Below are 26,536 nucleotides of genomic sequence, written 5' to 3' on the forward strand. Positions count from 1 at the left end.
CGTGTGATGAGCGTGGCGCGGAAATGCGAGTTTCGAGCGTGAACTCTCGATGCTTCCTGTCGGGAGTCGGGAGGAATCAAAGCGGACTGGTATACAATTAGGCAACATTCTAATGCTCGATAGTACGCCTCTCGCGTTTTACGTGATAGAGAAGTTCCCTCACACGCGTTGGAAATAAAACACTCTCTGCAAAAGCGGGAGCAAAGCCGGTAGAAGTTCTCGTGGTTTATCTCCGATTGTGCGCAAAATTTGCGATTAAATCACCGTTTGCGTTAAGCAAAAAATGTGCGCGATAAGCTCCAGTTCCGAGTCTTTTAAATCTCGCACCGGACGACCAGACGGAGCTTGTTTCTGACCGAAATTCTCATATTAACGAGAGACACGTTTCACAGAATCTCGAAGGTTTGTCGTATTTGCAACGACTTAATTGTCACATTGCAATTTTTAATAATCGCTTCTGTATCGAGTGAATAGTGGGATAATGATTTATAATATAAGTGGATGTGAAATAATGGATAATATCATTCTAAAGTGAATAAAAAGTGAATTTACAAAGAATGTAAAAAAATAACAATAATATAACACACAAATATAATAAAGAAATTCTGCGAATTGGCTTCATAATATAATTTGCCGGCTGATCAATATTTCAGCCTTATCTTTATTTCGTGGATTCGATATGAAATTTATAATGGAATGCCGGAGATAGAGTTTATCCCACTAATGGTTTTAACCATCGGTGAACAACGTTAGTTAAATTGTATATGACGATGCGTCCTTCGTCAGTAAATTAACATTCGGGGACGTGAAATAATGCGGATGCAAATTGGATGGCGAAGTTAATTATCTGAACAAATTAGAATTTACTGGCGTCACGAGCCAAACACATATTTTTGACAAATCGATACTGCGCCCCGTTTACGCCGACTTCGATAAGATCCATATGCTTGCAACACGGAAATTTCTGTCCTATCTGATTGCAAATTCCTCGCTTCGATTCGGACGAGAGGAATAATGACGCGCGAGTCCCTTTTATGAAACCGATTCCGCAGAGCTCCGGCAGAGACGCGCCTCCCCCGAACTTCAGGCCGCACTGTTCGAATAAAGTCACCCGCGCGCGATTGTGATGCCCATCCCGTTTCCATAGTAACGTCGCAGAGGACAGTGCAATGGACATGGTGGTTCGGTATGTGGGTTGCCGACGTGCATTGGAAGCTGCGCTCTACTTCAAAGAAGAAATGAACGGGCGAACGATGGGGAAAACGGGTTTGACGATGGTATGCCGCTGATGGGATTTTCAGGCGACACTGGGAAAGACAATTCTACTCAGTGATATAGCAGGTACTGCGCTATCGACAACTCGTCTGGTGGACTGACTGCTGCTGATGCTGCTGAATCCTCTTGTCGATTTCCATCAGGGCCGGACTATGCGCGCTTCCGAGCGCCAGACCAGAAGAACCAGGCTTCGGGCTTGCCTCTCGGAAGAGGGAGACAAAAAAAAAAGAGTCGTATCGCAGTGCGGAATAAACCCGACTGAAAATTTTGCAGCGCTTCTTCGCTCGCGGTAGCGATACAGGCCTTACTCGATTGAACTATCAACGTGCGCGATACCACCGGTGCAATACCACCGTCGTCGCTACCGATTTAAAATACAACTGAAAAATCTAGACCTTTTAAATTATTTAAAAAATAGTTATCAATATCTCGTGATAATGTGTGATGCTATTGCTTTTGGATTTTAATACAGTTTTAAAAAGTTCTATGCTCAACAAGCTAATTAGCATGATATAATTCATACTCCTATATGCTTATACATGTTAAATATTTTTTAAATCGAATATAATTTAGCGCTGCACCGCGATACGTCTCTTAAAGAATTGGTTGTGCTTTTGTGAAATGATCTTTCACTCATTACTGTAAGGGTCAAAATTCTATATGATTTATGTAGCTAATGTAGATCGGAGTTTGTCAGGGTGAGGAGAACACAGACACATAAAGATTACCTATTTCATCCACGCATACTGCAATTATGTAACATGTGTGTGAGGTGGCACGATGTGTGGGTGAGGGGGTAACGAACGAAGAGGCAACATGTGGCGTAGGGATGACATGTGATTACGGTTACCGAAGATTTTTCTATCGTTTTCGCGGATTTACCCGAGAAACCAGCACATCGCTTCGGGTTTTACTCCGCGAGCGTCGCCTGACGACATGAAATTCTTATAGACGCCTCGCTCGCACGCGATCATACGTCGAGTCATATTTTCGTTTCCGATATCTCTCACGAAGCTAGGACGTCATAAATCGAAAGTACAAACCGTCGGCAGGCGGAAGATACGCGCGTGCTGAGAATGAAATCCGAGAACGTCGCGAAATCGAAGGATCAATTTTGACAAATACGATTTCGGTGCATCACGTGTTTAATCCGCGTTTTATATACAAAAAAAAATAATTATGTGTGAAAAATGTCAGGAAATATCAATATCCCATTAAAAAGCACGCGTTAAATAATAAGTAATTAAAAAAATAAAATCCTTGGATTATTAGAAAAATATTCGCTGTATATTGGCCATATATAGCGTAATCGAATCTATATATCTAATACACGAGATCGCTTGAAAACAAATGATAGAAATTCTCTTTTTCCGCGATATCCCGATTTTTCACGCGCTACCGAATCGCGATGAAAAAAAGTGAACTAATTCTCTCGAGAGATGTCTAATGAGATCTACGGAAAGTCGATGGCATTCGCTCGAGATATTTTCGTGCAGGGTGTAATAAAGTGCCGACAACGATCAGGCGAAATCGTTGCAGGATGCAAGATGCGACAAAACGGGTATGTAACGGGAGGGAATTGATAATACGGAGGGAGGAAGCATGTCGAACACGTCGGTGTGCGTATGTATGTGTGTACATCGGAGGAGAGACAGAGAGCTCTTTGTGTGCGACGCTCGTCGATTCTATTTCTACGGCGGACACGGACAAAAGATCGCGTTTACAGGTGACGTGCGACGACTCGTGGTGTGTTCCAGCGGTTCATGCTTTATTATATCTTCGTACAATGCACTGTGGGGGGGGGGGGGGGTAACAACGCCGCCGCCGCGCCGTTGCGCTCGCCGATGCTGTTGCTGCCTCGCTCGCCTAAAGGTGCGATTGCGGAGGATGGGGGATCCCGAGAGTGATGGCTTCGGAAATGCAACGTGGTCGGGTGGCGAGGGGGGGAGGGGGTGTGCTTATCGAGGGTGTCTCGCTTCCCGTGTAACGCGCGAGACCACCCCTCGTGTCTCGGTTCTACGAGGCGCTCGTCGTCGCGAAACGCCTTGGGGGTTACATTGTCTTATTCGTATATCATATACCACGTAAACGGGTTGCCGCACACTCCGCGACAGCGCGATGTGTGTTTGCGCAGTGATTATTAGCCGTAAATTAGCTCCTTTTTTAACGTGACGGATATAACACGGACGCACGAGACAGAGAACAGTTAACTTCGTTAAGCTCGTTTTTTTCGTAGAAGGCGAACGGTGTTATCGATATTATATAGGTATTATAGGACTTACTTGCCGCCCCCCCGATTTATTGAACGTTTGCACAGTTATCAAAAATAGCGACTTTTCTCCGCAGGCGGAGTTAGCGGTATCTTAATCGCATTTGTTGTGTACGCGAGACGTTTTCGCTGTAAGACCGTCATTCCTCGAGCTCGTAATATCTCTGCAATGTATATAGGTGACAGTTAACGTTTATCTGTCCCGTGTCCTTCTACCTTGCACTCCCGAAAGTTTAACGAAATTGTATATTTCGGAAAATATGATCTATATACTATGCAATCTCATATACAGATATTTGTCACACCAACAATTTGAAGTATACATGGATAAGATCTGCGTATATATATATATCTTGTAACATTCATAAACTCCCAGCACATTTTACAACGCTTTACAAAATCTAAAGTCCAACCAAGCCGTCTGCACACACGTATATATATATATGTATAGTATAGAATGTGAGAGGAAATAGGCAATATATCACGTTCTTAACGTATCTCCACTTCCTCTTGCATTTCTACGTGATGCATAACGAGAAGAACGAGAGGCCGGGCGGCTACGTTAAACACATGTATGAACATAAGCAAATATACAAATACATAGTATTTACAAATGAATGCTACATCACACCAAGATATCGAAATTATAATTAAAACTGAACCGCACGCGATTAATGTTAAATAATATCGGCTGTGTAACTATATTTTACTCTCTCAGAAGTCTGTGAAGTATATATACACACAATGACTATATAGAAGCTACTAACGATTATCATCATTGCTCAACAAGTCGTAAGATTTTCTAAAATGGATTCGCAATCTTTCGTCAGGTACAGAAATACGTGGAAAAAAAACTGTCTGTTTATTCAGGTACGAAGAAAGAGGAAAGAGTGCCTTACTTTTGAAGCCGTCGTTATTAGTGCATGTTTTACTGACACACTTAGAGAAATACCCTAAAGAGATTTATCAGTAAAAGCGCCCCCGTCTGTTCAATCTTGCGAGTTCAAAATCAAAATCGCGAGACTTACATAATTACGATTCAGGTTTCACCCGAGCCGGAAATAGACGTTATTTACGATATTTACCCTCAACTGCATGTACGGATATTTTTGCATGTGTCAGACATTTGTCGATAATAAAAACGTTGCAAGAGACTTTAAGAAGTGTGCATCCCTTTTCAAGATTAGAATTAGTTTGCCGCATTGAATTATCCAGGAAGATGCACACTATTTCTTTTTTCTATTTAAATAGCACGTAAGAAGTTCTTTTTAATATCCATTCTTAAATTTTTGTTTAGAAGATTTCAAATAGGTATAGAATTCTCACGTTTTTCTGGATAATCCAACAGTTGCGGGGCAATACGATTCGCCGATAAAATGAACGAAAAAAAAAGAAAAGAAAAAATATTAAATTACACTGCTACCAGGCTTGCGCGTTTATCTACACAGTCGCATGTGAGTCCGTGCAAGACATGATGATTAACGAACGGCCCAGAGAGTTTTGCAGTCTCGACTAAAAACCCATCGATCGACTTACACAGCCTTTACGTGTATGCACTTATGATGCAGAGGGCTACAATTGGCCAAAAAGAAAAGCGTCAGTTCGCAAAGATGTCCTTCATGCAGGTGAGGGTATAATGAGGGGTGTAACAAAAGCTTCCTTATATGACAGAAACACAAACAACATTCCAACACATGTGGAAACGAAACTGTGCATTCCTTATATACTTCTTTCCCCCCGCAAAGTGAAACTATCGTACTATCAGTAATAAAGTGTTGTCTAACCCAACGTTGTAAAAAAAAAAAATCAGAGGGGGGAAGGGGGGAGATAGAGAGAGAGAGAGAAAGAGACAGAGAGATAGAGAAAAATAGAGAGAAAGAGAAAGAAAGAGAAACAGAGAGGAAAAGTGAATGGAAGAACAAAATTACAAGAGAATGATAGAAGAAGAGAACGGGAAAAAGATTGAGAGATAAATCGGAAAGAGAAAGAGCGAAAAAGAAACATGCACGCGCCGTGGACTCGAAAGCGCCGACCAAAGCGTTTTGTTACACCGCTCGTACCGACCTTGTCTTATAAAGATACGGATTATATAATATATATATATACTTTTTTAAATGTATATGTATGTATATATATCTCTCTAATTTTTTATATCATACATTATTTTCTAACAACATCGTCCCGTTGCGTTTGTTTAATTAGGTCTCGCAACATGGGGGCGAGATGCGTCACACTGGCCTGTAATTCGCAAAATTCACATTAACCGACGATATCACCCTCGATTATGACAACCTTCACATTTGCAACATTAATCCGACTAATCTCAGTTGAACGAGCATCGTCTTCTTATGTTAATATTATCAGAGCAAATCACCAGTTGTGCTTTATCTCATTACGGAATTAATGTCCGTGATATTAATGTGAACTTTGAACACGGGTCAGTGCAGGGACCATCTATTATACGGGACATATATATGTGCAACGCTGCAAGATTGACGGCACAATCGACAAAATTCCAATTTCTTGCAGCTAAAAGTGAAAAGAATGTTATTCATATATAATAATAGTTAAATCAAGTACATCATTATGTGCTTCACGTACCACTCATACAAGTTTAAATTTGTATCGCGTCTCGACGATGATTTTTCTTATCGACTGTATCGCCGATTTTGCAGCGTCCTTGTGCAAGCGCAATGTATAATCCTCAAGAAGAGAGAGAACGTTATACGTCATGCGACTAGCATATTGTCCTATTGCCGTACAATTGCAACAATCGTAGGTGATCCGTTATCTACATAATACGGCTTGAGATAAGCAATTAAAGATGGCAAACATTCTTTATACAAGTGGACACGCGAAGAAGGGTGTATTGTACATCTAAAGAGCTGTACATGTAACTGCATATATTGTACGGGCCTTTGACAATTTCGTAAAATTTCAAGTATATACAACGTGCTAGAAAAGCACGCAGAATCCGCGACGCAGAATTGTGAGCTGTGAAAATATTGCGGACGTAAAATCGTTTTTACTTCATCAAGTGTTCCATCAATCCCGCAGATTGATCGGGGAAGCAATCATTTCACGCGTATACTGATGCAAAATCAAATTTGCAAACAACATAAAAGCAGCTGTACCTAATGAAATCTTGATCCGGGGAAAAAACTCTGTTTCCTTAATTTGATTTTATGCGATTTGCCATTATGCTGAAAGAAATCTTTTTGTCTTGCACGACACTGCTTGAATACTGAGAAAGATGACATGATAAAGTGATAGAGGAAACAATATATTTTCCTGGTTTTATAAACACAAGTGTAAACAAGTGTATAAACAAAATATAACGTCAGTTAGTTAATAGGTCATATTTCTCGATATGCCAAGCAGCATCATAGCTAAATGTTTTCTTTGTTGTACAGTAAAGGGTTAGTTGATTTAATAATTATTTTATATATTACTATTATGTGCATGTGTATATGCCTTATAATACGGATAACTGGTGAAAACCTCTGCAAATATCGACCACGTTTATATCTACTTGTATATTTAGGTACTAAACAGCCTGTCGCCTATTTATTTCGACGTATCGTGTAATATTTAGAAAGATAGGCAATAATTTATGCGCAGTGGAAACTATTTTGCGACTTCAGTTGAATCGAAGATAAAAAATTCGCGGCCGAGTCATCGATAAATACAAATTGTAGTACGCGAAGATCTTTCTTCGCTTCAGAATTTATAGATAATAAAATAAGATCGCGCATTGCGACAATTCGGATTAACATGATTAAAATTACGCTCTGATTTAACTTCGGAATTACTGCGCTACGAGTATGATCTCGATTCTACTTCCGCTTTCGCCGATTACGCACACTGTGCACTATTGCTCAAGATCCTATCTTGCATCTTGGCTTAAACGTTGGAACGTAATTTCGAATATAAGGTGAAGTATTCACGTAAACGTCTTTACCGATTCCAGCTTCGTAGAAGCAGAGCTAGAAATTTATGGGTTTGGACATTAAACTCTCTCATTAAAATATCTAAAAAGTATTTTATAGTTACTTCATGAACATATAATTTATAATTGCATATATAATATTTTCTATTAAATATGTAGATAAATTTATTATCAAGAAGCATTATCACTTTAAAAATTAAAGACACTGCCGATTTTGCCAAGAATTATCGATTTTATTAAAATCTCATTCTAAAGTATGTATCTTAAAGATAGAGTCTTAATCAATGATGTAGAATTATCAAGTAAATAGATGAGAAATTTAAAGTCTTGTTACATATTCTTTTTTACGTTAAAATATTTATCTTCGAATAATTAAGATAAATAATTAGGTCTATATTTAGAAATATAAAAAATAATTGATTATCAAGCAACGATTTATCATAAAGAATAACAAAAAATAATTAAAATAGAATCTTGTTATCTTACAATTAGTTTATTGTATCTAAAAACATGTTAATATTGATATTAATATTTCCTTTACTTGTTCTTTATCTTATATGCATCGATATAAATATAGAATTGTATGTAAGAAACAATATTAAGATTGTTATTTTTCACAAAACTCAAATATAATAACATGTATCAAGCATTGGATATTGCTCGTTTTTACATTCCCGCAACTGTCAGTCGATAAACGATAACTTGTGGGAAAAATGCTTGTTCACAATGGTTTTGCTTTAAACGAGTCCAATTTATAAAATTCTATCCAATTCCATTTGTTTGTTTTGGAGAATAAAAATAAAAAACTCCGCTGACAGATCTATCAATTTATTGACATATAGTAGAAGTTAAATAAACTTGCGTCCAACATGCGGTGACTCGAAAAGAAGGAAAGATACAAATTTATAAATTGTACTTGCGGACTCGTTGTATTTGTAATCAGTCTAAAACGCAAACGTTCATAAATCATGAACAGGAAAGTTCTTGTCGTTTGCTTCAAGAATTCTACGTTCTCTAAGAACTTGTTCCCTCGGATGGAACCTGCGCGCGCTAATTACTGAAACTTCAAATATGACCGGACATTGAACTATAGCAGATTTCGTCGCTGAATATATTCAACCATTCGAGAATATTGCGTTTAAGCTGGCATGTATAAACTGTCAGATATCAGTTTCCGTTCCCTTCGTCAATGCTAACGAAGATTAGCAGTGAAACTATGTTCCAAGTTACATTATCTCAGAAATCTGAGGCGTAAACATCCTCGTTTGTTCCAACAAGTTAAAAAGACAAGCCGATTAAAAAACTTTATACTGATATAGAGTTCTGTTTTATGTCAAAATATAATGTAAGTTATAAAACAATTTTTTAATAAAACAAAAAAATTAATATTTAGCTTAGTCGTCCAAGAAAGTATAACCCATTTGGAATACTACTATATTTCCGATGTTAACTAATCCACGAAATCTTTCTAATTATATTGATTAGAAAAAAAGACAAAATCTATATTAACTTTATCAAAAAATAAATCCATATTAATAAATTATAATTTCTCAGGCTCATCCCATGGACATATCCTATATAAGTATCAATTAGTCATAATGATTGTATATCAAGATAGAAATATTGCATCAAGAGGAATATTGTATATTGTTTTTCATAATGTTATTCCTAAACAAAGTTCGCATAAACTCTAGCTAGCTAATTTCAAATAGATTTGGAATTTTAATAGATCTTTTAGAGTTTAATGAGATATATATTCGCAAAAAAATAATTCCGAATTTTCTGTATTAGAAACATTTATCTTTTCGTTTCCTTCGTTGCCGATTACACGGCGCAAAAATTTTTCTCTAACAGTAGATTATCTTATACATAACGCAAAGTGGACACTATTAACCGCGTCTCTTCCTACAAACTCCTTGTAAACTCCGCGGTCTACCTTGGATGAAATTACGCAGGAAACTATATGCGAACTGCAAACTATTGAGAAACTAATCGCACATCCCTCTGTTCATTATCCAAAACTTTCCTAATCGCGAAACGGATAATAGGCAGAGACTTCTCGCACGTTGCGTGAGCTCTTTAGAAGTAGTACTCGTACAATGCGTTCCAACTTATGAAATATGAAATGTCATTTCTACGAAAGTGTGTCATGTTTGAATTATCTAATCGAATTAATTGTTTCTCTGAGTTTTCCTTCGTGTATGATTATTCGTAATAATCTTACGTATGTAATATAATGCGAATTATTAGTTGCTTATCATTGTAAACTTCATTAGAAACGTCGAAGTATGACTTGTTAAGCTAGAAGATCGTAAGGGAAACTAAGGCAAACTATTTAATCAATTGATATACGACTTCGTGCTTCGAATTATGTCCTTAGGTTATAATCAATAATAATATCAGGAACATGATCCTGATGCGACTAGAAGATTAAGTTGAATAATCCAGATAATATTTCAAGAAATTTACAAGATAAATAATTTACGTTTATCAGTTCCATCGACAAAAATAAATAGTTTGTAAGAGTAAAATATTTTTAAAAATTGCTTGTAAATAATTTCTCAAAAACTGAATAAATAAATAAATAATTAATTAACCAATTATATGTTAAATATATATAAAATATTTGAATATATATATTTTACGTTAAATATATATATTACGATAACACACACCTATCTTAAAGATCTTTTATAACAGCATTGTAATTTTACAGAAATTCATCTCCCAGAAGTAATCATTACGCAATCAATGTTAAAGCGTATTGGAAAAAAGTCTAACATGCATAATTACTATAACTGCAACAACTCTACCTATGTACCATAATTACTAACTGTCGTAAGAACTACCTACTCTATAAGGCCTAGGTTTATAAGCAACTTCACTATCTCAATAATTCAATTAATTCAATAGTGTCGTTGGAAGAAGGCATTAAATTTCTGTCCCGAGGAAGATCTACCATTACATCTAGAAGCAGATGTGTCTCTGGCAATTCTGGTGAATACGCCACAATCTAACCGGGCGGGCTACTTGAAATTAGAGATCGATCGGAGAGTTTAAGACTTTCGTGATCGTAGAGCCGATAGCGGATTCAAGCGACGTCTAGGCGTGCTCTCGGTGGACGAAGAAGCGTTCTTAGACTTGGAAGCCTTCGAAGCCTTAGGCGCCTTCTCCTTGCTCGTGGTGGCCGCAGAGGTTTTCACCGGTTTCCCGGATTTGTTCGCACCGCCTCCAGAGCTCGCGCCCGAGGAGGCCGTGGAAGCTGTGGGCTTACTAGACGCGATAGTGTTTTGGGGAAGGGTTTGGGTGTTGGGTCTTACTTGTACCTCGCAGGGGGGCGGCGCGCTCCTGTACGACGGCACGATCTTGAAAGTCACCGATCCACGTGCCTCCCGCTGTAACAGTCGAAGAGAACCGACTCTTCACAAACTACGGCTACGAGTAAGGTGATGCGTCACTCGTATAAAAATTTCGTATATAATAACGAAGTACCTGTACGAATCTATGATTTCTGATACTGAAGTCATATTCCGTTTCAAAAAGTTGGCAATTCTTATCAATTTCGTAATAAAAACTTGTATAAAGTGATATATTTCAGTGAAAGAAATAACATCTTAATCTAATCACTTTGACGACCCAATTTAAAAGAAATTCTGAATTCCACTCGCAGTTAGAATAATCTTACGGATACTCACCAGAATCTTTTGCAAGGCATTAACGGATTGATTCTGAACTGGTATACCGTTGATCTCTCTGATCTCATCACCAACGTGAAGAGTGGCTTGTCTATGGATCATCCCACCGTGCATAATCCGAGCCACGAAGCACTGCCCGTCCTCATTCATTTTCAACGTGATTCCCTGAAAAGCAACCGAAAAATACGAAATTTAAGGATAGTAAATGTAATGTTTCACCGGTAATAAAATGTTATTTTACGATAATGTGTTTCGAACACAGCGAATGTCGTGTTTATAATTTGTAGTCGCGTAGGCATGGTAAATAATAATGCAAATTTAAAATTAAAATTGTCATGACTATAAGTTTGTTGTTACATCGTACGTAAAAATTTAATATTTATACTAATACTATTTACTCGAAATATAATGCTGCAAATAATATTTATTAGATTCTTTTTATTTATGCAATAATGTAAAGGAATATTCAAAATATAATTTTATAATTTTCATATAGCTCCATATCGATATATTTTATTCTTACGTTTTTCCTTAAAAATTTCAAGTAAATCTTGATTAAAAAATGTGTGTATGTGTATATACATATTTGCTGTCTCTCGTTTCATGTAGAAATTATATTACAGATCATACAAAGTCTCCTGTAATGCCACACATTTTTAAATAAAAAATGCCGTCTCGCACCGTCTCGAAACGGCACATTTTCGCAATTGCCTTGCTACTCACCATCGGCTCATCCGTGTTCTTCTGGAATTGCACCAGTCTAACGCGAGTAATTTTCTCATCTAAATCGCCGTTTTGTCCTTCGAGATCGTCGCCGCCATTCAGATACGTGAGAAGAGGCGGTGGCGTTACTCTGGTGGCTTCCTCGCCGTAAACCTCGTGACCGGCAACATCGTGAGCTTGTAGAAGTGCCTGGAACAAATCACAAGGCAAAATTGCACATTAAACTCTTAACCTTTTGCTTTCTTTGGTGCGTCACAAAATGACTAACTCGCTATCGCCAGAGAAATCTCTTTTTCCCTTGTTTGTCATAGGACATTTGTCCCGTTGACTATACGTTATAAGTAACATAAAAATTTCTTAGTATAAATAGCAGCTGCAGATGATAACTAATAAGTATGCACAGCTTCCGTCATATGCAGATACATCTTATTGTCAGATATTTTATCCGCGGTGAGAGAGCTTTGTGTATTCGTTAGTTATACAGTTTACTCTTGCGGTGTTGCCTCTCAAATGAAATGAAATCATTCAATGTATAAAAAGAAGGCATGCAATCAAATTTTGATTGCTGCGTCCCTCCCGCAGTACGTGATCTAAATCATGTATGAATGTTTAATCTCATTATCGGTGAACAACACAGATATTGTTTTAAAAAATTTCAAATATTGCATAAACGTATCATATGCACGAGTACATCGCGAGAGAAATTGAATATAATTTATATATTATATATTGAGTATATGTTCGACAGAAAATTATTTCGTGAAAATAATTTAATAAATATAAATTTGTAAAAATGTGCGATTATGTTATTAATTGTTGAGTAGTGTTGTATGAAACTAAGTGTCTTAATATGCCGAGAGTGGTATTTCTCGCGTGTAAGTAGCGATATGCGTGTTTCGACCGAACTGGAAGAGCGTAAAATATGCATTTTAATTTACATTTAAATTATCAGCTTTCATTAAAATTCAAATGCAAATTCTGATTTTAATGGCGGGATAGCATACGCGATAAACAAATAAACGATCATGTTCTACTTTACAACGTATATATTAATAAATGCACTTATATCGCGTTGCCATAGAACGCATGTTTCAAATTTTCATCTCATTATTGACGAATATTTTAGTAACAAATATTTTACTGGCAGATATATTTAAATAGAATTATATGTTTATTTCAATATGGCACAATTACAAGAAACGTTTCAAATAATCTATTTTATATATATTTTGTTAAGAAAGTACGTGCAATATTTTTTTTATAATCTGAGTTTTTTATTTAACTTATTAGGCAAAAGTATATTAGAAAATATATATGCATGACACATATATACAAAATAGACATATATACTATTAGATAAAAAAATAAAGTGTTCTACGAAACTTATGATGTTTACGTCGATTGCACGCTGAATTCGTAATGAATTTTCGTAGAATTGTGAAAAATAGCGGACAATGCTAGAAACTAATTACTTGAAGACTAATATCGACTAATATTTCAAACTCATCGAATATGTGCAAAATATAATAATAAATATTTCTTTCTTGTATTTAATTCAAAAGATCTGTTTATCTCTTTTTCTTAAAAAAGTAAAGTGACATTAAAATAACCATATTCATCTTACAATTAAAAATATATGTAAAATATGACTTTATGTCGCAGAACGTATACGCATTTTGAACTTTGCTTATCTTGTAAATCGGATTTACTCACGCTCTCGGTTCTGAGAGATTCGGCTATCGGGGGAATAGCCGAAATCCAAATATACTTCTTTATTTACTAAAACTTTAGTATAGCAGCTATCAACGCTACATACTACTACGGCGGATTAGTTGAATAGACACTAGGCGAGATCGTAACTAAATTTGGTGGTTTAATAACAATATTCGGGTTCTAAGCTGTAGTTGTTCGGTCGATCAAGCTTAAACCTAATCTGTTACGACCTCAAAATTGTCTCAGATGAATCACTTGTGCTACAAACTTGGTTTGATGATTGTATGTTGCTTTGATACGCTCTAATTACATGTTTGCATAATTCTCTATCAGTTAGTTTCACTTCTCTCCAGAGCTTATATGTCTCCAAAGAAATTTCTATTTTAATATCAATACATCTCTCGTCCTATTTTAGTAAAATATACGAACGTATCTTTCTGCATTAGTCACTAATTTTTTGTCTAAAGATAACGTTTATTGCTACACGAATATTTGCTTCGGATCATAGAAATGCTTTGTTCGCATAGATACGAAGGATCCTCAAAGAGACCACATATACGACCACTTCGTCCAAGGACGAGTCTCGCTCACCTGAAACGCGGCCAAACTCGTCACCTGTTGACCCAGTTGATAGTAACGACAAGTCTCTATTTCTACTCTCTCGCGCATCTACTTTATATGCAAATCGCACATGGAAAAAACATATTTCAGCTACATGGCGACTAGAACAAAATGGCCAAGAAATATGATAAACGTGAACGTAAATTGCTCTCTGTGATGTGTATTATGCGTATATAAGTAAGTATGATAAAAACTAAATACATAAAAGATACATTTTTAGATTACGCCTGAGAAGTATTTTCAAGCTAATTTTCAAGTACCACGATAGAGAGAGAGAGAGAGAGAGAGAGAGAGAGAGAGAGAGAGAGAGAGAGAGAGAGAGAGAGAGAGAGAGAGAGAGAAATTACAGATCTTGTAGCTATCATTTCATAATTAGTCGTAAGAAAAAGCAAGACAATTGTAGAGATAAAGAAGACAAGGCTGCGTCAGAAGATAAGCCATAAATAATGGATTAATTTTAATACGATAACGCATTTTTGTTCCTTTGTTGCACCATCTGTTCGGTGAAAGCACAGTCGCATAGCTAATTCGAGAAAAACGGGGACAGTCGTTGGGACTATTTCGGTGGTTTTCGTTCGCAATGCCATTTAATCGAATGCCGTTAATTACATTAGTGCCATTGGATATTCATTAATTAAGAACAGCCAGGGCAGCGATGTCCATTAACGGTTTTTTCCCCGGAAATCTATTAGAATTGTAAAAAATTATTGGATAATTTAATTCACAATTGCGCCGAACGTCGGCGAATATCGTTCATCTTCATCGTAGAGTCCTTTTTCTCAAATATTGCCGACAACGTGCGTGTCAAAGAGACCATTATATATTCACATAACGTCGTCTCACGTTGAAATTGCGCACTTGGAATGTTTTCACTTGAAAAATGTCACATTACCATAATTTTAGAATGCAGTAATGCATAATATATGCATAAATGTTTCGTACAGTATCTGTTACATTATATTAGCGACAGCTTCAGCAGACATTTGAAACTCGCAAAAATACAATTTTGTCATGAGAAATGCCAATACGCGAAAATATTCAAAAGTGTTTGTCAAGTCTAAATATTTTGTTATTCGAATATATTGCAAATAAAGCTTAAAATTTGCTAGAAAAAGTTTCATTTATTATATATATATAATATATATTATATAACAAGATTTGTTTCTCAATCGACTTGAGTGACAATGTATTTATTGCCTTTCTAATATCCATCTTTAATAGTTTTATAAAAATTAAAAAAATTCAACATAACGTCTTGAGGATTCGAATTTCCGCTTGCATGATAACATCGGAGACTGTTACTGTAACTTTATCCTACATATTGATGCCCGCGCGCGCGCGCGCGAGCTTACGCAAGCCGGTCCTTGGATTCGAGGATAAAATAATATTGCTCCATGCAAATTGGAGCGCGATCCACGGCTGCGGCATCATTCGTAGTCCGGAAGCCAATTCATCGGTCTACAATTCCGGGAGGGTTGCACGCGGTAAACCGCGGCTGCGGGCTGCTTTCAATTGCGGTACGTATAAGCTCCGTGTTAAAATATATAATCATTCGTCTTGCGCGAAGGCTGAACAAATGGTGCGGACGGATGCGGCTGGATCGCATTGACGTGATAAAATTCATTCGGGCCGATTCATCAGCCATTCACGCCATTGGCATCGGTCGCCGGCTGTAATATGCGCGAGGTGTCTTTCGGGTAAAATATTCCTATCTTCTTCAAAAAAAAGATACGAGAGGATGGGGGAAAGAGCGTTAAATCGACGAGGGAAGCGACTTAATCGCGGGGATTCGGAAATCCGATTCAATTATCGTTTAGCGACTGAATATTCGCGGCTGTCTCTGCAAGGATAGTTCCCTCTCTGGGCAAATTAAAATTCAATTATACGTAAATCTGCTGCTTTCGTTCATCTGCCTGAAAAATCACTTTGGATCAGAGGATTATTAAAATCTATACAAAGCCCAAGTCCCCCAAGATCAGTTCCAACACTATTCTCATTCAATTTTTGCAGTTCTTCCTTGTACATACGTTTGGAATCCATTTTTTTTTACGTTTACTTTATTCGTCATTTTTATCCGTCGAAGAACTTATAATTTCAAGTTATAAATTATTGAAAGCATATATGATTACTAATTACTACAAATTAATTTCGAAAGATATCAAATCTCGTAAAAAAAACAGATGCAATAAAAATAGTTGCACTTCATATAATTTCAAACTTTAACTGAATTGAAATTTAAAAGAATTTCAATTTGACATTAAGATATTCAATATTGACTAGTAACTTGTAAGAAGTTGCGTAAGAAAACGGTATTTGATCAAACTTTTGCTAAGAAAAAATCGATTCCAGATTGGTCAAGTATAAAAGAAATACATATTAATTTTGAAAAAACCATTATTATTTTTAACTTCAACGTTATAGTATATAGTAAGCTATTGATTTTAAATATATGTTAATCAATGTGTATATATTACATAAAGTTTCGCGGTTCATGATGGATCTTCACTGCTTTATACTTTTTTTTGTTCGGTTATATAAATTAATAAGAAAAACAAACTAAAATAGTTATTTGAAACGTTATTTGAAACGTTTTACGTTAATCATTTTGTGTATCATAAAAAATAATCTTCCGTTCGGTTATTGACGTAGCACAACATCGATGCTTTCAATTCCGCAGGTATATACATTGTGACGAGCGACCCGATATTTATCAGATTTATCTCATTGTTCGTAAAAAAAAAACAATCGTGACTAAAAATAGCGATGCTGTTAAAGCACTCGTCGATATTTTTATTTCAGTATTTTGTTTATTATCCGTTATACAAGTAGCCAGATAGGACGATACCGCAATCTGAATAAAATACAAACTGATAAAATGTTGCGGAATACTCTTTTTCGATTTGCGTGTAAACGTATTTATGTTTGGGGATCAATGCCGAATAATAGTGTTTCACGTAGGCGGTGAGAACACGGACTACTGTCGAATTAGCGTCTTGGTTGAGATGTCCCTCATAGGAGTATCATTTTCAATCACGCGCCCACACACAGAGTCATTGACTATTGGTATACCTACCTATTAACACACAAATGGTCCCTGTTGTCATCAAGGATGTACTCGGTAATTGTCCATTGTTACAAACATTAGTCCCTTTGGCTATCGCTGGTGACCATATGGATATATTCAATGACCATTGGGCTATCCCGTCAGTCTCTTCACACTGTACAATTATCAAAGGTATCTGGTAGCTAATATGAATGACTTTTGCCCTCTTCTTCTCAAAAAGCGCGTCTCTCTTGTTTACCAAGGAATGATTACACGAACGACAATATATAACGTTTTTCGACATTTTTGGCATTTCTTCTTGGATCGTAAAGAAAGCGGAACAGGAAGAAACGCCCTAGCGACGGGGGCGGAGATCGACATATTCGCGAAAGTACCGGTGTCTGTCGACCGTGACGTATGAGCGCGATTCAGGTTGTCAGTGCCCGTTGGTTTTCGGCGATTTATTCCCAGGAGATCGGCTCCGGCGAATCTCCCCGTCGTTAAACGTGCTCAGGACACGACGAATTATCGCCTCGCGCATAGACATGCACGGGCGCCTTCCTCGAGCTCGCACTTCGGCCGCTTCGACTGCTCGCGAGAGTCAGCGCGGATCGATATTGAAACATATTGGGAACGTATTTACCCCGCTTTGAAGCAAATGGAACATCGTAATAACAAACTCGCGGAAGAAAAAACACTTAGAACGGGGAAACCTTGCGCGCACATTCAATTCGCGTGAAACTTGATTAAACATTTTGATTAAAATATACTATTATGCGATTTTATTGCGTTTACATAATAGATCCGTCGAAACCATCTGCATATAATACTTATTGTAGCATCGCTTATTGAATTTTTTTGAAATATGTAACACATCTCTGCGTATTTAACTAAACAAGTCCCCTCCCTGTTTAACTCTCAAATTCTTTCATTACATAGACATTTATGAGTTTTGATTAAATTATGAAATGTATCAAAAATTCATACGCCTATTGACATTATTGTCTCGCGCTATAAACTGGCGAGTAATCCTATGGCGCGTATAACGTACCGTAAAATCTCCTCATTTGCGAAGTTGCGAGGACGATAAAATTCCCATTATACTTAATAATTGGGCTGTCAGCGCGTCGCACCGTCAACAACTGAATTTGTTTTTCACCGAGACGCGATACATGGAGGGGGGAGTATATATAGCGTTGATTTGCAATTTAGTAACGCGCGCCGCTTTGTATTCGTCCGGCTGGGGTCTGCGTGGTCATTTATTAACTTTTTTTTATCTCCCACGCCCCCACTTAATTTCTCTGTCAGCGGCAGAATGAATAAAGGCGGTGTATATACGAGACAAGGGGAGGGGGCCAGACCTGACCCCAGCATTTTTAAGTACTTGCTAATGAACCGGCGTCGTTAAAAAATTTATTATTTCCCCCGTGGAAGCATTATTCGTTACGATCGATGCAGTTCGATAAACGAAGCGCGTTCCAGCGTTCTATTCGAGAAACATATTGACATTTGCCTTCCACGCACATAGGAATCGCCTCGGGAAAATGTCCAGTATATATTTTAGATAAAATGGAAATAAAATCAAAGGTCCATATTTGTAACCTTCATGCAACAAAAAAAAAACAACTCTTTCTAGGTATATATAACATCCATTTTTCCATTTTTGTTTCGATCGGCTTTATATATACATGTCTCCATTAAATTCGTTTGTATATTACTCAATAAATTCAAACACGCGGCAATTATATGACGGACCTGACCGCACTATTATATGAAATTAAAACATTTTCACGTTGATATCTGACCAAACATTTGTATCAGCTTAGCAAATATTGATGATTGAGGTATTATTTAAAAACAAAATAGTTGTCAATATAAATTAATTAGAAAGATTCTTATACTAAACGACTATATTTTACATATTGCAAATGTGGAAACGCATATATTATATAATTGCTATATTATATAATTAATTTTATAAAACAAGTTAAAAATAGATATTAAGGAAATATAACATGTAAAAATGATGCTTGTCAATAATGTATCAAAGATTAATATCGCTGAGTAATTATGTTAGATAATAAAATCGATCGATGTTTTTAAATCAGCGTCACTTTTCAATGATGACGATAATAATAATAATAAAAAAATGGATAAGGATTTATGGCTATTTTTTATTACTTTACGTTTAGCGTCCTTTGACATTTTAGAAATTCTTTATGATGAGTTTTTTAACTTTGTGCTGTAAAATATTCCTATTAAAATACTCGCTACGTAACATGTTCATTAATAATATTAAATTACAATTGTGCTCGGCACATTTATGTATAGTAGAATATATTATATATAGTGGGATTAAATTCTTCCTATATTCTTCTGTAAGTTGTAAAAAGAGATTACTAGAATTCTCTGTTTAAATAATATTTCCCTTTACAATTTTGCTCGATAGAAATATACGTTCTAAAAGAGACATTGAAATAACGTAAAATAATTGATATCCGCTGAAAAAATTACTCGTTATAAAAAGATTTGCATTGCTCTAACTGCTAAAACATCTTCCATCGCGAATTTCATCAGTTATAAAGTATCGTTAAAGCGCCGGATTAAATTCTCCGCGCAGTCCATTCGACATAAATCCGACCGCCAATTAGTATACGTCTTGAAATAACAGCATGTAAAATTTTTCATATAACTCGTTACGGGAAAATCTGAATATGACGGCGGACGGGGAAACTCGAGGAGTTATTAGAGCGTGCAGGTATGCAAGTCAGAGAAGTCGTGGAATTAATTAAACGACACTATGAAGCTATCTTTGCAATCGTAGCTGAATAACCGGAATTCCTGGGATATTTCGGAAGCGAAGGATACGGCAGGATCGAATGATAGAGAGCGCGGAAATATTCTCGTAGCACGCAACGAGACGCAGGTGCATCGCGGACGGCATAATGCACTGCGTAGCTGACTTCCGTTTTGTTTTGTGCACTCAGAAATATATCCTCCAGGTACATATATCAGTTATGTAACCCGGTTATGCATGTATGCGATAATACGATGAATATGAGGCATGAGGAAGTTCGCGAATATACACGCTATTCGAAACATCCCATTTTTTGACGTTTTGCCAAACCATTCCTCACTGTGTTATATCATTCTAAAGTTTTTCAAGCTTGTCGTTCTTTAAATATATGAATAAAAATTGGCTAAAGCTGATGCGATCATTTTAATGCTTCATCAATCATTTTAATAGTATTTTTAAAACGAAAAAGTATAAACAACTTTAATACATCGTCTTCGTATATTATAAAATCAAAATGTTCCTATGCCATTATTTAATGAATGACGAATTGTTATAAATTTGAAGTCGATTATTGCTTAGCAAAAATTTGTACAAAAGCGTTTCTTATTTTTTGTGCAATGTCACTTTTCGATATTAAATATTTTCGCTCAGAGTGGAAGCAAGAATTAGATATTTATAGAAAATATAAATTTGTCATTTATAAAAACACTGTATAAGCAGTAATATAAAAAAAGCGATTTAATAAAATCGTATTTCCCTCAAAAATCTGTATAAATTTTATTATCTTTCTTTCCTTTATGCGTGTTTAAGAAAACAAAATAATATTTATTCATGAATACATAACGAATATAATTTTCTGCGTGAAATTTAGTTACTTAAAATTTTGCCACTTAAAATGTTATTTTTTTTTTTTTCTAAAAAATTCGAGACTAGCGAATGAGAAAAACCGGAGATGTAATCCGCTCATGAACGATACTATGTTTCGCGCCACAAATTCCAAGCGAAGCGGAGAGCAGCTGCACATTATAAATATAGTCTGCGTGGTGAGAACTGATGGAAACCGTGACCTCTATTATGTATAACATGTCTTCCGTATGTCGAAAAAGTGCGCAAAACACAAGTGGTATGCAGGCGGTAAGGGATCTCGCGCGGGACACATATAGTGGAAGTAGTAGATAGATGCGCGTATGGGCAGACGCGAGGCGTCCTCGCCGAGACGACAAGTATACTACATTCGCCGTAGTGGATCAACTTCCGGCTTTCAATAAACTTGCATTGCGCGACCCATTCAAAGCAAACCATGTATGAGAGTACACCATTTCCTGTATCCTATTTTCGAGTTTACCAAGGCATACGGCAGTTGCAAGCTATCGTACTCTGCCGACCAGCGAGATATGTCGCCGGGAAAATTAAAAGCTGCAACTCGTGTGTACTTAAAAAGTACTTTAAAATAATGGCCACCTCGCGGCATGCACATAACTAAGCGGATTATTCAAGAGCCCCAGCCTACTTCTGGATATTGCGGGACTGTATTTTTAGCCTGAGAGAAGGGAATGAATTACTAGAGTTGGCGCAAACAAATATTAAATTAGCGAGATATATTACGTAGGACAACATTGTATAAACGCAGGTATTTATCACTGATATAAAATAGTAAAAATTCTTCCAGCTGGGTTCGATAAAAAATTGTTATCATCACACAAAGTACGAAAGTACGATGTTCAACAGATTAACATGTCGTAAAAGATAGTGTAATAAACTTAAATTATTTCAGTTCATGGATTAAAATACCGCTTATATTGGAGAAAATAAACTGTTGAAAGATGAAGAATTCAATAATGCCGATAACGACTTCTCTCTTTAAAATATTGCATATATTTCACGGCAATACAGTGATAATAGTACCAGTAGTAAATGCCTTCTTGTTTAAATGCCACGGCAGCTACTACTGCTGAACATAAAATGTTACGTCGTTGAATAAAGTTGCTGGAATTTATGTTGTTTGTAAATTTTTATAGCTGAAACAAAAAATGTGTAACAGTGGGGTATATAAAGATATCATTCTCGGAGAGAATACTATATTTAAAACAATGCGTTAAAGTAATTAAAAATACTATTGTCTCATAAAAAGACTAATAAATCGGTGCTAACATTAATCTTCTCCGTCGATGCTGTTGTATATTTGTTAAGAAATATTAAAAAATGATTTAATCATCTTAAATACATCTCTATTTTAATTATTTTCGTTTATTATCATGACTAAACGGAAAATATATCTAGACTGTTTTTTGCTTAAAAAACGCAATTGCTTGAAATAGAAAAATTACTAAAAAAAAAAGAACCTCAAAGAAAATTTTCAGAAAATTAAAAATTAATATAAAATAATAAAGGAGGTATAAATAGATCTAACATTAAATATATAACAAAGGCAAATAATCTGACTTATCAAGGATTAATTAATTAAATTAATGATTTCATTAGTTTACAGTTAATGCACTCAATATTGGCTGGTAGGTGTTGTTGCAAAGTGGTGATGTGCGTCAACGAATTTAAAACATAAATATAGAAAGTTACGACGCCAGCGTAAATATAGAGTTATAGAGGAAAGGCCACTAGTGCGTCTATCTCGCGATGATTACTGAAACTGCAAACTGCATTGTAACTCGAAATTACAATCAATTCACTCTAATAATATCCCAGTGATACGCGTAATTAGAACCTGGAAATAATGTAAAATGCATTACCAATTCAATAAACGAACTTGTTACTAGCACAGCGAATAACGTTTCTCTTTCGGACTACGTGGAGCTGGATCCATGTTCGATATTAATTAGTTCAGCAACGTAGAGGCCGGATTGTGTATGAGAAAAAATTTGAATTGAATGAACCTGGAGACATAATTTTACAAGTCGCGGATTTGTTTGTCCGATAATAATTAATGTTCACAGAGCGTGTTTTCATCTGTCAACATTTTTAAAATTATATCAGAGAAATATGTGAAAGCGCTATTTTATTCCTCAGTAACTAGTATATTACAATTTTTAAAAAACTAATAGACAAAATAAGTCAATTGGCCGCGTAATCTTAAACTGAGAATTGTAGTCACTGATATATTAACTTGTAAGATTAATTATGATACAATGCAATCAATATGTAATCGCAATTAAATGACAATACGCTGCTCTGTATTCATATGTCGTTAATTTCGTACTGCTGTATATGTTAAAAAAATCGATACATTTCGAATTGTCACTCTGATATAGAATTGCGTTCAATTTCATTTTTTTCATCGAGCGCTAGATATGTGGGTCCGTTGCACCGTTCAAGTTTCGTCGCCATCGATTTTGTTCGTGACCTTAACGACTTAACCAATTAGATGAAACTTTGTCCATGTATTTACCGTGACAACAGAACTTTTCTATTCTCGCCGACAGCGAGAAACTTCCTCGTGGGCACTGCTAGTTTTTTCGTCGCGGGAGTCACCGAAACAATCATACGATGTACGAAATTGCAAGCGCGGACAAGTTGCTGTGCAAGTATTTAAGTTACGAAGCAACGGAATGGTAGAAGAGGCTTGGCATTACCTGCAAATTTCGCTCTCAAACGACGTCTGTGTGTTTTAAAATCACGATAACTCTTTTTTCCGCAATTTTCACCGCGTATAGGGAACTGCGGGAGATGTAAGAAACCGTCATTCTTAGATTATCTCTCTTGAAAGTTGGAAAGTTCGACCTGCACGATTCAATATTTGATATATCTATCTCCGTACACAATTATACGTTGTGATGTTGGCGGAAACACTGAATAGCGCCGTCACGCATTTCTGAATTTGAAAAGTTAAATATCTTTATAATTTGCACTACTGCTCAACGTTAACGCTAGATTTTATAATAGTAACTCAATATTATACTTGCCAACTAGAGTCTTTCAAAGTAGAAATGCAAACTGAAATTGCATAAAATTTATTGATAACTTTTAACAAGGATGTAAAAAAACAAAGCATTCCTGTACTCCCTGTGATATACGCCAAAGTCTCTCGCAAATAATTAATCTCTTAAGACAAACGTTTAACGTGATATTAATAGATATATTGTTGTACAAAATGGCAATATCAATTTTATATTAATTAATTTCTGCTGCTTATTGGATTCTTTACACTTCATTCGTTTATCCCCTTGTATGAAAATCCATGATTAACCTCGTTATATTATTTCACAATCCACGTATTTCCAGTTGCGTAATTTTATTCAAGGCACGTTTTACGCAGAATTTGTTGAACTATAGAATTGTAACGGATATAATGAATTTTTATAAAACACCCTTTTTGTAACATGCAACCTTACAAAAATAAATACAATGCAAACGTGTATATTGCAGAGGGGTATTAAAATAAATACAGAACTCAATTATCTATGAATAATTGCAATTGAGTTGCTTATCTCTGTGTGATTCAATTATTTATCTATATAAATAAACTGACATATTTACGCATACATATCTAGCCTTATATATAAAAATTCTTTTCTCACGTCACGGATTGCATTAAAATTCAATGCTATCATTCGACTGTTATCACGATATAAACGATAAAGGAGCGAAAAAATAAATCACCAGTCGCCGAAAGCAACGAATAATCTCCGCAAAATTTATGCGTGGAATGGTGCAAACGACAAGACAATTCTTTAAATCATCTCGCGCGCGTGCCCTCCGACGTTAACATACGGCCGGCATACATATCCCGCCATAAATCTGAAAACAATTCTCCATATCCCAGATTTTGTTTAATATTCAACGCCGTGCGAGGATCAGTCACTCAGCGACTTCGGTCGCGAGACGTATATATACGCGATTGCGCGAAATAGACGCACTCGCGAAATTATGCAAATGATAACAGGGGGTAGGATGAATGGTGGAGGCGGCATGAAGAACGAGCGCGCAATGGGTACAACGCGGTTAGAAGATGCGAAAGTTATGAGAGCTCGTTCTCGTTGTCATTTAGATTCACGCGAGACTAATGGATACCCCCTTGGATTCGCTTAATGGCGAACAATTATATAAAAGGAGCCGAAGTGAGAGAATGGGAAGCGAAAACGCGTGCACGAAGAAAGAGGACAACGAGGCGCGACGCAAAAAGCCGGATCGTAGGTGAATATACATTGTCTTAAATTCTTGCGCCGCCATTCCGGTCGAAAATTATAGTAATGCCAGTTTCGTTGCCAAAGAAAATCGCCGAAGTATACTAGAACACTTCATCACGCGAGAGACTATTTTTCCGAGCGATCGTCAAGCGTACGGCGCCTGCTGCAATTTTTCGCGAAACTTACCTACGTTTATGAAAGATTTTTAATCGAGCTAAAAAGTTAAGATTCACGTGTTTACGATGCAGATGTCTTTTTTTTGTCTTGGAAATCAATGAACCAAATTATTTTTTGAAAAGCGTAATCCGCTTTATCGGGGCTTATTGCAGAAAAAGACTCAGTCGTTAAAGGCCATTGCTTTAATCACGCTATTCCTGTTTCTAGCAATTGCAACTGTTTACTGGTATAGTAATAAAGTCTATAATAAAAGCCACTATATAAGCAATGTAAGCTGTAGTAATGAAAACAAAATAGCTAAAATCAAGATATTTTACCATCACTTTATGTGCAATAAAAAAATAATTATAAATAACATAATACCTGAATTTACCTTGTAATCAATATTTAATAATTTATTAGATTTGTTTCAAAAATAATAAAATTAAAAATTAAATATATGTTTCGTTCCATATATCATGTTTGCAATATTAACAAAAGCGACATTTGGAGACATTTGGAATTAAAATCCCGCGTTAAGCTCAAGATTTAAAAATTTTAATATTTTCTATATTTTTGAAAACAAATCTTTCTTTTATTTGATCTAAATATTCTAAATGAAATGTCTCTTTCATCTAAATAAGTTATTTCGATAAAGTAAACACATACATACACCCAGAACTTTCACAAAAAAATCTGTGTGCACTTTTTCCGACTTATCGTTAAAAAATAACATTTCAGTGATTCTCTTCATTCGTTGTAAAGTGCCGATCGTGAGCGTATAAGTATAAGAAATTATAAGGTATTTGAACATTTTTTAGAATTTGACAGTAAAACTTTCATGACACTCGTTGATGCGTGTAAGTGTGTCCATTCTAGGCATTCACTATACGCATAGGTTAATTAACTGGCGAATGCAAAGACTGGATTTAATAGCAATTTATGGAATAAATTGCTATTAATTCCAGTTTAATGATGTCGTTGCGCGAGATAGAGTCTGCTCAGTCAGGACCGTCATGATTGTACATTATACCGATGTTGTGGTAATTCCACTTTAGCACGCGCTTTTACGTTAGAGCCAGCTCAGTTGTTGAAACTCTAGCTTGGAGTAAACCGCATTAACACAGAACGAAAGATCGCAGTTAGTATCAGTTATA

The 26,536-nt window shown here is 36.1% G+C and overlaps 1 protein-coding gene across 13 annotated transcripts in view; it reads right to left on the reverse strand.

Annotated features, from left to right (window-relative positions):
• Cask (peripheral plasma membrane protein CASK) overlaps nucleotides 1-26,536 on the reverse strand; it is a 180,134-nt gene that overhangs the window by 14,520 nt on the left and 139,078 nt on the right. For 7 of the 13 annotated variants that reach the window (XM_071795764.1, XM_071795768.1, XM_071795766.1 and 4 more), the window contains 3 exons: nucleotides 11,912-12,100; nucleotides 11,189-11,353; nucleotides 10,814-10,888 (listed from right to left, as the gene is read on the reverse strand). In XM_071795764.1, the coding sequence (XP_071651865.1) occupies nucleotides 10,814-10,888; nucleotides 11,189-11,353; nucleotides 11,912-12,100 (429 nt within the window). The remainder of the gene's footprint in view (nucleotides 1-10,813; nucleotides 10,889-11,188; nucleotides 11,354-11,911; nucleotides 12,101-26,536) is intronic. The other 6 variants (XM_071795765.1, XM_071795769.1, XM_071795776.1 and 3 more) reach the window with 2 other exon arrangements.

This window comes from Temnothorax longispinosus, chromosome 12 (assembly GCF_030848805.1).
Source record: "Temnothorax longispinosus isolate EJ_2023e chromosome 12, Tlon_JGU_v1, whole genome shotgun sequence".
Taxonomy (NCBI): domain Eukaryota; kingdom Metazoa; phylum Arthropoda; class Insecta; order Hymenoptera; family Formicidae; genus Temnothorax; species Temnothorax longispinosus.